Source organism: Rhagoletis pomonella, unplaced genomic scaffold (genome assembly GCF_013731165.1).
Source record: "Rhagoletis pomonella isolate Grant_MI unplaced genomic scaffold, Rhpom_1.0 Rhpom_scaffold_00005, whole genome shotgun sequence".
Classification (NCBI taxonomy): Eukaryota; Metazoa; Arthropoda; class Insecta; order Diptera; family Tephritidae; genus Rhagoletis; species Rhagoletis pomonella.
Genome location: NW_023458559.1, coordinates 68,483,571 through 68,498,178, shown reverse-complemented (window position 1 = coordinate 68,498,178; position 14,608 = coordinate 68,483,571). Strand labels below are relative to the sequence as shown.

General features: G+C 33.2%; 1 protein-coding gene across 13 annotated transcripts in view; it reads left to right on the top strand.

Moving 5' to 3' along the window:
- Positions 1–14,608, top strand: part of LOC118739457 (putative uncharacterized protein DDB_G0286901) — a 180,078-nt gene that overhangs the window by 150,637 nt on the left and 14,833 nt on the right. For 2 of the 13 annotated variants that reach the window (XM_036470791.1, XM_036470790.1), the window contains exon 1: positions 1,365–2,138. The exons of 10 other annotated variants lie outside the window; for them this stretch is intronic. In XM_036470791.1, the coding sequence (XP_036326684.1) occupies positions 1,365–2,138 (774 nt within the window). Of the gene's footprint in view, positions 1–1,364; positions 2,139–7,386; positions 7,453–14,608 lie in introns of those variants that run through there. One more of the 13 variants, XM_036470806.1, reaches the window with a different exon arrangement.

Genomic DNA, 14,608 nt, shown 5'->3' with positions numbered 1-14,608 from the left:
CAAGTCATAGACCCGTAACGTTCGCTGCTATTGTGTGGCTAGAGAAGGAGCGCGCATTGGCAGCAGCAACGAAAATTACATCATTGATTATTGCGGTATGACATAAGTGACATGGCGATGTCAAAGTGAAAAGAAAATCGGTGATTGCCATCGATTTGTTTCGGAAATTCGTACAAAAATGAGGAATGTGTGTCAGTTGTGAGAAATGTATGGTTGGCGAAATTAAGAGGAAATATTTGAACCAAATTTAAAAAAAAAAAAAATGTAGCAAATTGGGTGCATTGGAGCGAAGTGAATTTAAATGATTGGGAATGTTATATATTTTTCTTATATTTTGCGATAAACTGGATCAATTTAATTTCGCATTAGTGGGTGAAAAGTTTGAATTTGTTAATATTATTTGTCGATTCTTAAGCACCCTCTAATTCCTAATAACCTCTTTAAAAAAGGCTAGGTTTGGGTCGCTGAACATGAAAACAATACCCTTTTTTTCAAAGAAGCGTTTTCGGAGTTTTTTCGAAAAAAGTGTTTTTTGGTACTTTTCATAGATATTTGTCATTATCTTTTGAATGCACCACCTAATCTACGTACCGTTCGAAAGGTATTGATGTGCTTTCTACGAAAATATATATTTATCTAACTTGTGCAGATTTAAATAAAAATTATTACTGTAACAGCCGTTTTCACCAGCAATTTAAAAGGAAAATGATTTTTTTTTTTATTTTCTGTCACTTTCTATATACAATTCAAAAAAATAAAATCATCCACCACCAACCATTTATGTTCTTGTCATTAGCACCAAAACCTGTTAAATAAAAGAAATGCATTTGCGCTTAATAAATTTTAATAAATCGTTTATAAATCAAATACAAAATATTTCCTAAACATTACCTTTCATTGCTTGATGATGAGAATAAAAATCCGACTAAGTTCTCAATTATGGGATTAACAACAATACAAATATGTAAAAATTGTGCTACAAAACCGCCAGTACCTTTCCTCAGCTAAAAAATATAAAAGTAGTGTTTAATTTACTACAGCAATGCCTAAATGACACAACTCAAGAATACAATAACAATAAATGATGCTATTAAGAGAGCGAGCGGTGATAAAGTGCCTTAAAAACTCTCAAAAAGAGATTATCGCCACAAACAAAATAGCTGAAAGAAATAAGAAAAAAAAATAGTTTTTAGCGTTAATTATATTATTAAACACCGTATAAAGTGCCACACCCACAAACTCAAAATACTCAACAAACCTACACTACTCATCATACACCTACAGTACGGGCAGCAGTGTTACTCACAAAACTAGCTACTAATATAAAAATATAAAAAAACGTACATTTAGTCTGCCACTTCATAATGAGTAGCCAACCGGCCAGCCAGCCCGACAGCATCGACTTAGCCTATGACATGTGGGCTGGCCAATTCGAATTTGTCGGACCCGCAACGAACAGCAGCAGCAGCAACAGCAATAGCACCACCAGCAGCACAATAACACTCAACAACAACAGCGCATGTTTCGGCAGCGACAAACAAGCCAATCATAAACGCTCCAACGAGAGTTTAGAAGATTTGAACCTCAACTTCGATACAACAGCCACACAGTCGACCTTGAATAGTGGCGCCTATACCTTGGGTTGTAATCAATATCAATATAATTTTGGTAAACAACCGATACTGATAGATCAAGAGCAATTCTTGAGTTTGAATCCAGCTGATTTTGAAGATATTGTGCCATCGGAACCAAATTCATTGGTATTCATTGAGAATAAATTGAGTGACGATAATTGTGAAAGTGAACAAATTAGTAGTAATAATAACAACAACAACAACAACAATAATAATAACAATAATAATAAGTTGGTGAATTTAGAAACACTGACAAGTAAATTTAATTCGAATAAAACAAATAATACAAATACAAACGGTTTTAAGTTGGAGAATTTGAAAAATTTCAAAAATAAATTACTCTGTGATTTCGAAGACAAAACGTCGATGGTGAATGGGAGTGCGGTTGTTGGTGGCGTGAATAACGGTGGCGCGCTAGACGCTGCTGATATGCAGGCACATCACTGTTGCAACAACAAAATGAATGGTTTGAGTGCCGAAATCTGCGATAATCTCAACGAACAAGTAAGCATTTTTTATATTTAGAGTTAAGAATGTTAAAAAAATTAAGCAAAATATTTGAAAATTATTACAACGTGCGACAGTAAATTTTACACACAAAAGAATCAATATATGCGCGAAAGCATGGGTTAAATAGAGTAAAACTGAGTTTTCAGTCTTTATCGCTGACATCGGGATTTTTATTTACAAAGACTTTGAATTTAGAAATATATGAAATACTTCAAAAAATAATTAAAACAATTCGGCGCAATAAAAGAAAAACAGTATGAGTAAAAGAGAAAATACTGTAAAATTAAATTTTTTGGTGCATAAGGACGATTAGCTATTGAAAATGTCTTAATATACACTCAACCACTTCCTCAAATTTCATCATTACAACTTTATTAGCTTAAAAAAAATCTAATTATTTAAAAGGACATTTTCAATATCGACCTTGTGAAAAAATTTAATTTACTTAAATTCTGCTGAATTTTCTCTTTCCTTTGATAACAATATTGGTATTCTACATTGCACTGAATCTTTTAAATAATTTTTGGAAGTAATTAATGCAAACTGCTTAAGAAATTCTGACGTCAGAGAGAAAAACTTGAAACGCGGTTTTAACATATTTGGGCCACAGTTTCGTGAGTTTATTTATTGCTTCGTGTGTTTCGAAATATTTTTGTTTTGTCCCACGGTGCTATTAGGTCTTTTATATTCGAGTATAATATATATTTTTGTTTATTTGATTACACTATTTAGTTTAAAAGTGTTGTAAAATTCTTTGAAAAAAATATTCTTTGCTTTCTACTGTGACTTTCTACCAAACAGAATGTACCGAGTTCGGTACCAGCTATAAAATGTCTTCTGTTTATTATTATTTATAACCATTTTATCGCATTTTTCGTACCTTTGCTTGCTTTTCGGGAACTCTATTGAAAGCAACTCAGTTTTAATATTTATTTATGCACAGATTAGACTTTTTCAACTTTTTTGACAAAATCTTTTTTCGATGAAATTTAGCGGAGCTCTTTTTCCTTTTCAGGAACTCTAGAACTATTGAAAAGCTACTCAGAAAAGTTTTAATTTTTACTTTTTGATTTTTTAGGAAAAATTTTTTCGGCTTAATTTTACAGAATTTTTTTTGCAAAGCACAGATTTAATTTTTTATTTTTTTGAAATATTAAACCTTTTGACTTTTTTGAAAGTTTTTTTTTTGCGTAATTTTACAGAACTTTTTTTTTCCTTTTCAGGAACTCTTGAACCATTGAAAATCTACTTCGAACGGTCTTTTATTTTCCATATTTTTTTTTGGCTTTTTGCGTCATTCCATATGCCAACTTAACAGACATATAACGCAAATAACGGGGTGCCCTTTTTTGTGGATTTGGCATAGTACATTGAGGTTAAAATTTCTCGACATTTATTTATTCAAAAAAACCAAATTCTGCCTAAAAGCTGGTACCCGCAACTGACCACCTGTTCGCCGCTAGCTCTGAACAGCTCGTTCGGTTGACCGCTGACTCCAAGGGTACTGCTATTTTTAAGCGCTAAGAAAAGTTTCCTCTATATCTTATCTGTTGTCAGATTTGCATCTTTAGCCTCGGCCTTGATCCCATTAGGTAGCTGCCTTATTTTCTGAAGCATTTTTCGCCCCACGTCCCTTACTGCCAGGATCTCAAGCTCTTCGCAATTACGTCTTTCGGCGTCTATTTTCTTCGTCTTGAAAATATGACTTTCCAACATTTGTTTATTGTTGAATAGGTTCTTTTTTAAGCAGGCTTGCGAGACGTTTGTGAAATTTCCCGACTGTTCGCTCGACGTTTTTCATTTACTTCCATATGCTATGATATGTACTACGTGTCTTTGGTATTTACATAACCGATGTAGTCAGCTTATATTATGCATACGTGTGTATATAATTATACCTTGCAGAGTACATACAAACGTAGTTAGAAACCAATCAACTTGCACTTTTTTCTACTTTCGTCCTCCATTCAGTAGCACCCGTGCATCCACAACAAACTCTAGGTATACAAAGCCGCAACACATTTTCATTTTTTTATCCATACACTTGTCGTTCGCCTAAGCATAACTCTGACGTTTAAGGTCAATTTGCTAAAGTAAGCCGAACAAGATGAAATAAAAGGCTGGTTGTTGTCAGCTAGTGTTGGGTTAAAAATGTCAGTTGCTTCCCAGCCAGCAGAGAAACGTAAATTTTGCCGACAGTGCGGTCTGGTACAATTTTCCGTACCTGCAAACGTAGAGAAAACAACTTCAATTTTCATTTCCGAAAAACGTTCGAAAAATATCATGTTTTTGAAAGCAACAATTTCAGAAAAACAGCCAAAAACTTATCCATTGCAAAACAATTTTCGGTACATTTCTGCCGCACACTTTAGCCCGAAATGGATCGTCAAAGTATCCGAAAATGGACAAAAATCCGCATTTCGTTCACTTGCTTTTCATTTTTAGGATTTTTTGCTGGCTGGGTTGCATTGAATTCCTCGCGTACTTATTTCACTATTTTGCTAGTTTGTAGTTGTGGGTAACTAATTGTAACCCATTGGATGACATAGATACATTCATTCTGATGTACTAAGTAGTATATGGGGCATTCCAGCCCAATTCTGAAATCATTTGGCTTTTGCATCTCCGATTTTTTTTTGATAATTTTTCTTGCCTGATTTTTAAACTTTTTTGTCCAGCCGTGTTGGAGATATCGATTTAAAAAACAACTTTCCTTTTTGTAAATACCCATAACTTTGCTAAACTTTGGAATATCGACGGCTGAGTGGAAGATCGACCTATCTGAAAAACTGGCTAAAGAACGCCGTACTTCAGAATTTGGTTGAAGAACGCTCTATCTCATCTGAAAACACATTGAAAATATGTTGAGATAGGGCATTTTTGTACCGCAGGCTGAAAAATAAAATTCAAAAAAATTTTCATCCGTATTTCTATAAAATTTTCAAATTTTTAATATGAAATGGTGATTTCTAAAAATACACGTACTTATCGATTTTCATGAAAATTTTTTCTAAAAACTGTCACTCATTCCGCATTTTAAGCCTAATCCGATAACAGGATAACAATGGGATGTATTTTTTTTTTTAATTTTGAAATGAATGAAAAACTAAAAATAATTTATCCAACACAACGCCAATAACTCTGATTGCGTCAAATTAAATGCATTAATCAAAAAGATAAAAAATACTACATTGTAGAGGAAGAAATTCTTCACATAATGGCAGTGGGAAGTACCACGCTACTACTAATCAAATAACTACACAGCGCTACATGAATCGGGCGCGGTATCAGTAATATTTTATTAGATGAACAAATAACTGTCACAGTTACTGAAGAAAGCTTACTACTACATATGTATACATACATATTTATATGTATAGTATGTAAAGACCACAAGTACTACGTGGTAATAGAGAAAAGCAGCGGGTGCGTGAAAAAGGGTTATGAAAATTTAGAAAGAATTTTGTTCGATCAACTAATTTTTTCCTATTTTCAAATTACTTTTCCCTTTAACCCTTGGCGTTATTCTTCAAGTTCAAGGTCATTCATGATTTAATTCATAATTCAATTTTAATTGGTCTAGATGGTAAAAGAATTTTAACCGACTGCCGTGCTATGTAAGCTAATAAAATGTTTTTATTTATTGTACATTACATTCAAACACATACGAGGGAGGCTTATAAATATTAGCGTAACTTTAGTTGAAGGGATTACCAGCACAAGTATAGTAGAGAGGCAAGAGGGTTGTTGTGGTACCATTTGAGGGGCCAGTCAGTCAAAGAAGCAAAAGTATAACTCCTTACCAAACCGCTTGACGATATGTATTTCAGCTCCCACACCACACCAAGAAATTCAAGGCTTTTTTAAATGAAAATCCCACCTTTTGTGGAGTGTAATTTTGAAATGAGCGTTCTGTAAATCCCGCTAGGGCAGGGCAGTGACAAAATTATGTTCTATGCTTTCAATTCTTTCCGCATCGAAAAATATTTGCCCACAGGTCCATTCTACTAACATGAATTTGCCGAGATAGAGGACGTTCTAGATGAATGAGTAAGCCGGACATTTTCTTATCGAAGCCAGGTTGTCATACAATTGGATATGGTGAACTACATTTTCTTTGCCTTCTGGAAAATGTGTGATTTAAGCCATTATTTGTTGGTAGATAAAGATAGACCCGCTTGGGGAGAGAAATTTACGTCAGACAAGCAGGTTCCCTTCCTCGTCCATACCATGTGGGCGGAAAATCTAGTAACTAGCTTGCTAAAGACTTGCCTGCATTCTATTACCACTAGAAACGACGCTTCATAGCCCTGTATAGCTGATTGGCTATTAGAGTGGATACGTACTGAAGGCAAGTTACGAAAAGAGTCTTTAATCTATGGTGCAGCCTCTTTTATAGGCGCTAGCTCTGTTTGGTGAACCCAGGAGTGGTCTGGCTGGTTAAAACTAAGATTCAAAGGCCGATGATTCGATTTTATCCTGGTTGCCACTTTAAGACTTAGTTCTATGGTACCCGTGTCTTTAATTTTCCCTGCAACACATTTCGTCGGTAAGCAGAACTTGATGTGACAAACACTTTCAAATGGGAGTGCCAAAAGTAACTTCCTCTATGTGTACATATGTCCCAGTCGGTGCGTATTCTATTTCTGCAAGCGACTAAAGATGTCGGTTCGAGAGATATTTTGAAGTTGATATACTGTTGGTCGGTGAACGAGTGGGATAGAAACTTTTCAGAGATTGGCCTTAGAACTGCCCCCATAAATATGCAACAAAATCAAGTTGGGCTCGAATCAAACGACAATTACTTGCAGAAACTATTTCAGCGCCCCCTATGTTGTGTTTCGAGTAATTGGCGATGTAATCATAATCTCAAGGTAGCTATTATCATGAACACTGTAGGCTTCTAACACTAAAAAAAATCTTTTTTAAAAGTATGAAAACCTATATGAATGGTTCCGGCTTTTTATCGTAAAATTGCTTGAACTAAGAACTTTTCAGTGCACCCTCGTACATTAAGTAATTAATGAACTATTTTTGCTTTGGTGTTTATGCCCGTCTATATGTAAATATGCACGAGTATATACATTCAAATACATGTGTAGCATGCCACATATTGACCACCACCCTTTCTTTCGTGCACAACAGTCGTTTAATATAAAATTGACAACTTTGAACGCTCGCGAATTTAGTCGATTACAAATGTACGTAGTGAAATTATTAATAAAATACAAGCCAACGCGTAAAGACGGCAAACGGTTAAATCTATACGAAGAAAAGGACCATGTTGAATACGGATGAAGAAAGTGAGGTAATTAATTATGATGTTTACGATATAAAATTAGTAGAAATGAAAAAAATAGTTTTTTTTACGAGTACTCTAAATTAAAATATGCATACATACATAAATATGTAAGTATGTGTATATATATAATAAATCAATAAAAGTTGGATACCGTAGATAAAGTTAAAAAGCCGACGAACATTAACAGATAGTAAAAGCGATAACGTTAAATAGTACAAATGTCATATTACATGGAAAGGAGAAAAAATAGAAAATATAAACAAAAAGGAAGAAGCAAGTGAAATTAAAACAAAATCGATAAATCCCAATAGAACACAGACTAGTTTATGCCGCTAAGTATTTTCAGCTTTAGTTTTCTCCAACAGATTTAAGTGCTGAAAACAAAAGTGTGAATTAATTGTGATTGCTCTTAAATATGAGAATAAAGAAACATTTGTGCTTGAAAAAAGTTTATTGGCTATAATAATGCACAGAAGATCAAAAAAAAAAAATCGATTTTAAAAAGCACTGAAAATATCACCATCATTAAGCAGCGTAGTTTACTTCAACACTTCACGGCTTTTTTTTCTAGATTTCTGTATGTATTCCATAACCGATTGCAGTTAATTTAAGGATCGCCCTGGCCTACACTGATCCAAAATATGTTCAGTTTTTTATAAAGCTCTTTAAAGTTTTTGTATGACCGCGTTCAGCGTAGTTAAAAGCTTCCTTGATCGTCGAAAACCTGACAGTGCAATTCTGGCAACTGCCTTTCAACTCACCACAGTCTTTCGAAAGACAAAGAAAGATCTGCTAACAAGGAGGTCTTAGCGATATGCTGTTCGCCTTTTAGTAATAAGTTTTTTCTTCTATTTAATTAAATTAAAAAACAAAGATTCTCTTTTTAAAAATTTCAAAAGTAATAAATAAAAAAAAAACTAAATTAAAAAAAGAAAAAAATAAATAAATAAAGCAAAAAATAAGCAGAAAATATGTTTCTCCTTTAATGAAAATAAAAAAAACTTATTTGGTTTCTTCTTGAAAGATTAAAATCTAAAAACCAAATTAGAAAGGGGAAAAAATTATATCAAAAAAGAAGGAAATAGTACATACAAATTAAATATAAAAAAATATATATATTTTTGTTTTTACAACGAAATCTAAAAATGCAAAGAAAATTCAATTAAAAAAGAAAAAACGATATAATCAAGAAAAAGTAAAAGATAAAACCCTAAAACTTAAATGAAATCAAAAAATTTATTTTTCTTTTTAAAACAATAAAATCTAAACATTAAAAGAAAATGAAAAGAATGAAGGAAAAACAAATTAACTTAAAAACTTAATAAAGTAAATTTCTAAAAATCAACTGAAATTAATAATTTTGTTTGTCTTTTTTAAACAATAAAATCTAATAATTAAAAGAAAATTAGACTAAAAACAATAAAAGAAATTAATTTAAAACAAAAAAAATAAAATAAGTTCATAAATTCTTTTTAAAACAAGTATATGTTAACATTAAAAGACAATTAAATTGAGTTAGAATATACATTTTATTAATAAAGAAAAAAATACAGAAAATAACTTTCTATTAATTAAATGAAATAAAGATTTTTTTCTTAAAAAAATAAAATCTAAAAATCAAGTAAAAAAATAAATAAAACCGCTGCTCGAGACTTGAACTCGGCACGGCTGTGCTTTGCGATCTAAATGATATACAAGTGCTTTCTCTCAAAATATGTTTTCACTATGAGTGGTGAATGAGAGACAGTTTTTTTTTCTAAGACGTTTGCGCTAGAATAACAAAAGTCGTTCGTACTATCTTGACATCTGTCTTTCATTTGTCTTACGAGAAACTTTTTACTATCTTAGCCAGATTTGCCCTGTTAATCGGTGATGGCAGAGAACTGTGGAAGTGCCTTGTACGCGTGAACATTTTGTATAGGGGAAAAGCTCTCTCTTCTTCACGACCAAAAGATGCCCTCTGGAATAGTAATAGATAAAATGAGCTTTTAATATCGATGGACACCCGCTGGCAAAGTTCTTTTATGCTTTCTATATGTTTTGTATAGGCGCGCGCAGATTAAAAGCTCTATCTGGCCATCGCTGGTTTATATGAGTGACGATCAGACAGCTTTTATAGATTTAGATTCTATTCTCAGATGATTCCGCTTCAAAGCTTTTTACGTTTTCTGATATAAGTGAAATCATTACTAGCCAAAGGCCGGTTACTCAATGCCTGGTTAACGCTAATCTTCGGTTAAACATCGTTATCTATGTCTTCGACTCCATGCATATGCAATACATGGAAAACTTTGAGCGCTTTGAGCACTCCCTAAATATTTTTAATTTCAAAACAAAAAAAGGGGTCCTATCCTAGCGGTGGCGGCATTAAAATTCCGACTTTACTGTTTTTGAACCACTCTACTGTACATGTGTACATTCATATGCACATTTACATATTGAGCGCCCTAATTGGTTGTGAGTTAATCCAATTAACAATCGTTAAGGAAGCAACGGCAATTAAAAACTAAAATTAAAAAGCCCGAAATAAGCTCATATTTTAGTATGTGCTTAAATATGTGTACATACATACATATGTATGTATGAATAGTCTGTAATTTTATGTCGAAAATGATTTTAATCTTCATGCACTCGCCAGCTTTATAACATCTCTGGCTGTAATCTATTGTAGCTCCAGCCTGCTATGTTGGCGATTTAACCTATCACTTAATTTGTGCCACTCGCAGTGCCTTTTGAAATCACAAGTATTTAAGTGTATATAATTAAATATGACTTTACGCACTACAAATTGCAACATTTATGCTAAGCTTAAAGGCATTGTGTTGCTCTTCCTTTCTCCAAATTGATAAGCGCAATGAAGAAGAAGAAGAAGAAAACGAAATAAAAATTGAAGTGAACAAAACATCTTTCATCAACAATATGCAGTGTTGCAACAAGTGGTGCAGCATATTGGATGCAATATGTGTGTATGTCCATACGTGTATGTATGTACATACATATGTAAATACATTTCAAGTATATGTTCCACTTATTCATAAAGTTTCCATTTGATTAAACAGCGGAAATGCGCCACGATAATATTGAATCTGGATTTACACTGGTTTATATGTAAATATAAAGCAAATTTATAGTAAAGAAACGGAATGCAATGATAAATTTATTTCGTTTAGAAAATCAATTGTATATCAGTCAGTCATTACAATTGCAATAAATATAAAAGTTATAATCAAATTTCAGACAAAAAAAACTTATCTCGAGATAAGCCATTTTCCCTTGAAAGCAATATTTCAATGGGTTTCCAAACCATATTTTAACGATTAACTGGTGTAGTTTAAGATGCCCTTTTAATAGAAGCTTAGTAAAAAATTTAAAGTTTTTAAGTGAAACTTTTTATTTTTTAATTCAAAGTCAAATCTTCTAAAGTCACTCAAGTTCTTTTAATAAAATGCCACATACATACTGTTATCAAATCTAATTTTCAAAGACGAGCAATAGAACTACAAACTTCCATTAGTCATTTGCTTGAACTGCCGGAATAATATTCCAAGTACCGATGGCTGCTGTGTGCGAATTTTTTATTTTTACCGTAAATGAAATGTGAAAATTTATTATGCAATTTTAATTTTTTTGCCGGACTCTTTTCCATTACAGAATTTATGGCAGCGCTAAATGTTCATAGCCACGGTCCATGCTTCGGAAATGTGTGGAATTTTTGGTTTACTTTAATGGTTCAGCAAATGTGAAACATATGTGCGCAACATAGATATGTACATAATATGCACATATGTATATTTTTGTACGCAAATAAATCTTTAAGCATTCCAAAATCATGCCTTCCAATGATCGTTTTCATTTTAGTATTGTCACTGAAGCTTGCACTTATCTCATAAAAAGCTGATTGCTATCCGCATATCAAGTTCAAGAATAATTGCTGATCAACGGTAATGGGCGAAAAGTTGAAAGCTTGCACAGCTTTCTAAAGCTTTTTTTTTAATTTATACCAATGGCGGTCAGATGGAACTTTTACTTCGTGCGCGTTCATAGAGAATTCATAATAGGCTTTTAAAATCATATAACGCGCTTTTTAAAACTTTGTAGCATTTGTATAGAACTGCACAGCTTTAAAGCTCTCTAAAACGGAATAAGCTTTCAATGCTTGGAATAAGGACGCGCACAGAGAGAAAGTTCTATCTGATCGTCATAGCTTTTTAAAGCTTCTTTTAAATTTATACCAGTGGCGATCAGATTATACTTTTACTCTGTGCACTTTGACAGACAATTCATATACAGCTTTGAACACAATATACCGCAGAATAAGCTTTTTAAAAATTTAACTAGTATTTAAAAAGATCTACACAGAATTGAAGCTCTCTCACGCGAAAATAGCTGTTCATATAACCTTATGGTCTGATTATGGCAACTTAAGGTAACTTACAGGCTCTCACTTAAACATTCTCTTAAATGGATGTTGCTTATAATTGAACAGCCGAAACTTAACGTAACTTAATGCCACGTCGAATCTGTTTCATTTAAATTTTCTAAGTTCTACATTACGTTAAGTTAAGTCAAGTTGCCATAATTAGGTTTTCAGAATATTGTCCATTCAGGATACGCACAGCGGAAAGCTCTCTCTCTCTGATCGTCAGTGATATAAAGCATAGAGTAAAAGCTTTATTTATCCATTACTATTCCGCAGGTTTTCTTTTGGTCGTAACTAGTTTACATCAGTAGAAGGCATAGAGAGCTTTTAACCTTTATAAAGCGTTTAGAAAGCTTAAACCAGAATTGCACTCGGCCAAGGGGGCTGACTATCACCAGGGTACTTCTCCCAACCTCGACCAAAACATATTCTGCAAGTGAAGCGAACTTTTTTTAAGGCTTTTAGGTACACATATAGCTTATAAAAGCTCTGCACGTGAGTAAGGTGGCGCTGTTAACCACTCTAGAATATCAGCTAGCCACTTTTCTGTAAATTTCTTAATAAAAGTAAGGTTTGAAAGCTTACCTTATGAAAATCGATTCAAAGGTATAAAATTTACGATTTTTGTTGATTTTAAGATGTGTGGTTGGAAATTTGGTGTAAATAACATTCTGCTAACAAGTTTAAAAACTAGAGGGGTTGGAATATTTTTTGATTTGTTTTATTTGTGATTCAAGCTTTCGCACTTCGAAAAGGGTGGACTAGAACATAAGATGATTGAGGTATTCCCTTAAAGCAGAAAGCGCCTCGAACACCTCGAAAGTTTCATAATTTTGAATGAACTGTGAACTTTTATTCGATGCAATCGTATACAAAATGTGCAAAAAAAAAACTTGAAAAAGCTCCGCAACCAGGCAAGGCGGTGCCCATCACCGATTTAAGGAATCCACCTAAAAAGCTCTGTAAGTTCCATATAGCGTAAACAATACAAATAAAGCAAACTTTTCGGCAAGTGCTTTATGGTAGCTCGACTATTGTTTTTTCCTTTTCTATTCAAAGCTTATACAGTTTTACTGAGCTTTTGAAGCCCTCCCGTTGGAGCAGCGTTCAAAGCTTTCAATTGATTTTTTACGGACGCGCATGGAGTAATCGTGCGTTATCGTGAAGTTGAGTGAATAGGCAAAAATTCACACCGAAATAAGTGCGGTGTGAAAGTGTTATTTTTACCACTTTACAATAACGCAGAACGAGAATTGACCCTCAGGTCAAGGTAATTGTAAGTGAAACGAAACGAAATTAATTGAAGTCAAGTAAATTAAAATAAAATGTATTGGAAACTCAATGCGGAATGCAATGAAACAAATAGGAATGAAGTGGAAATGAAATATGTAATGACATAAAATAAGAAATAATTGGAATTAAGTGGAAATGAAATGAAAAAATAAAAGGAATGGAATTGAAACGATATGGAATGGATTAGAATAGAATGAAATGGAAATAAAATTAAATAAAAGCGAAAATAAAATGAATTCAAAAAGTCTACGTCTTGCCGAAGCTTTAGTTTGTGGCCAAAAATGTAGAGTGACGTTAGTTCAAATTTTTGTCACTCTCCATTGGCTTCGGTTTTTCGATAACAAAAATAGTGCACTGCAGCTCAAGAACTAAACTCTTTTCTCCGCCTTGCTTTTGCGTGAGTAAATTTTTTTTACATACATATGTACATGCAAGTGCCTTGTTTTATAGCTTTTCGAATCAATTTATTTTTATCTTATTTGCTGTTGTCTATTACGTGCCGCTATTAACTTAAATTTTATATGCATGCGTGTACATTAGAGTGGTCCAGATTTGCATGTGAAAAAGTAAAGTTGGAATTTTCATGCCGCCACTCCCTAGCATTGTTCTATACTGCTGAAAGCGCTCAAAGTTTTCCATGTATTTTATATGGGAAAAAAACAACTTTTCGTAGAAATGGTGTAGAATTCTTGAAAATCAATATTTTTTCGATCGACAAACTATGTATCTCTTCAACAGATTCCCCATAATAATACCCAATTATTTGTTTATTGAACCATTTTTTTCATAGTAACTATATTTTATAGGTCCGCCAAAACCCCCAGAAAATGCAATGGGGGGAACAATAAAAAATCTTTAGTATTCAAAAATGGTTAAAAATAAACAATTGGGTATTAGTACTGGAAGTTTCCTGAAAAGAAACAGAGTTTTAAGATCGAAAAATACATAAAATACATGGGAAACTTTGAGCGCTAAGAGGGACCACTAAATATTTTTTGATTTCCAAATAAAAAAATAGCGGCATATTTTTTTTGGTATACAACAATCCTAGGGGGTGGCTGCATTAAAATTCTGACTTTACTGTTTGGACCACCCTAGTGTACATGTATTATTGTCTGTCTAGCATGGTGTAAATATTTAGGCGAAAAAATGTGAAAACAAAAGTCAACATAAATATTTGTGCAATAGAAACAGAATAACGCGCAGAAGAAGAGGAAGAAAAGTGTGTGGCAGCAGCATTTTTGGCAGTCGCTGCCATTTAGGCCACTATTCAGTTTATGCCAACAAATTGTGGCGCGCTCGTTTTTTTTGCTTCTAAAATTTTTGTTGCTCATGTGCCGATTTTAGGCGCCCAGGCAGACAGTAAGGCAGCCTGATAGTTAGTGAGATATACATACAAATTTACATATGTATGTACATATAGTTGATAGTTGAGAAGTTCTCAAAAAA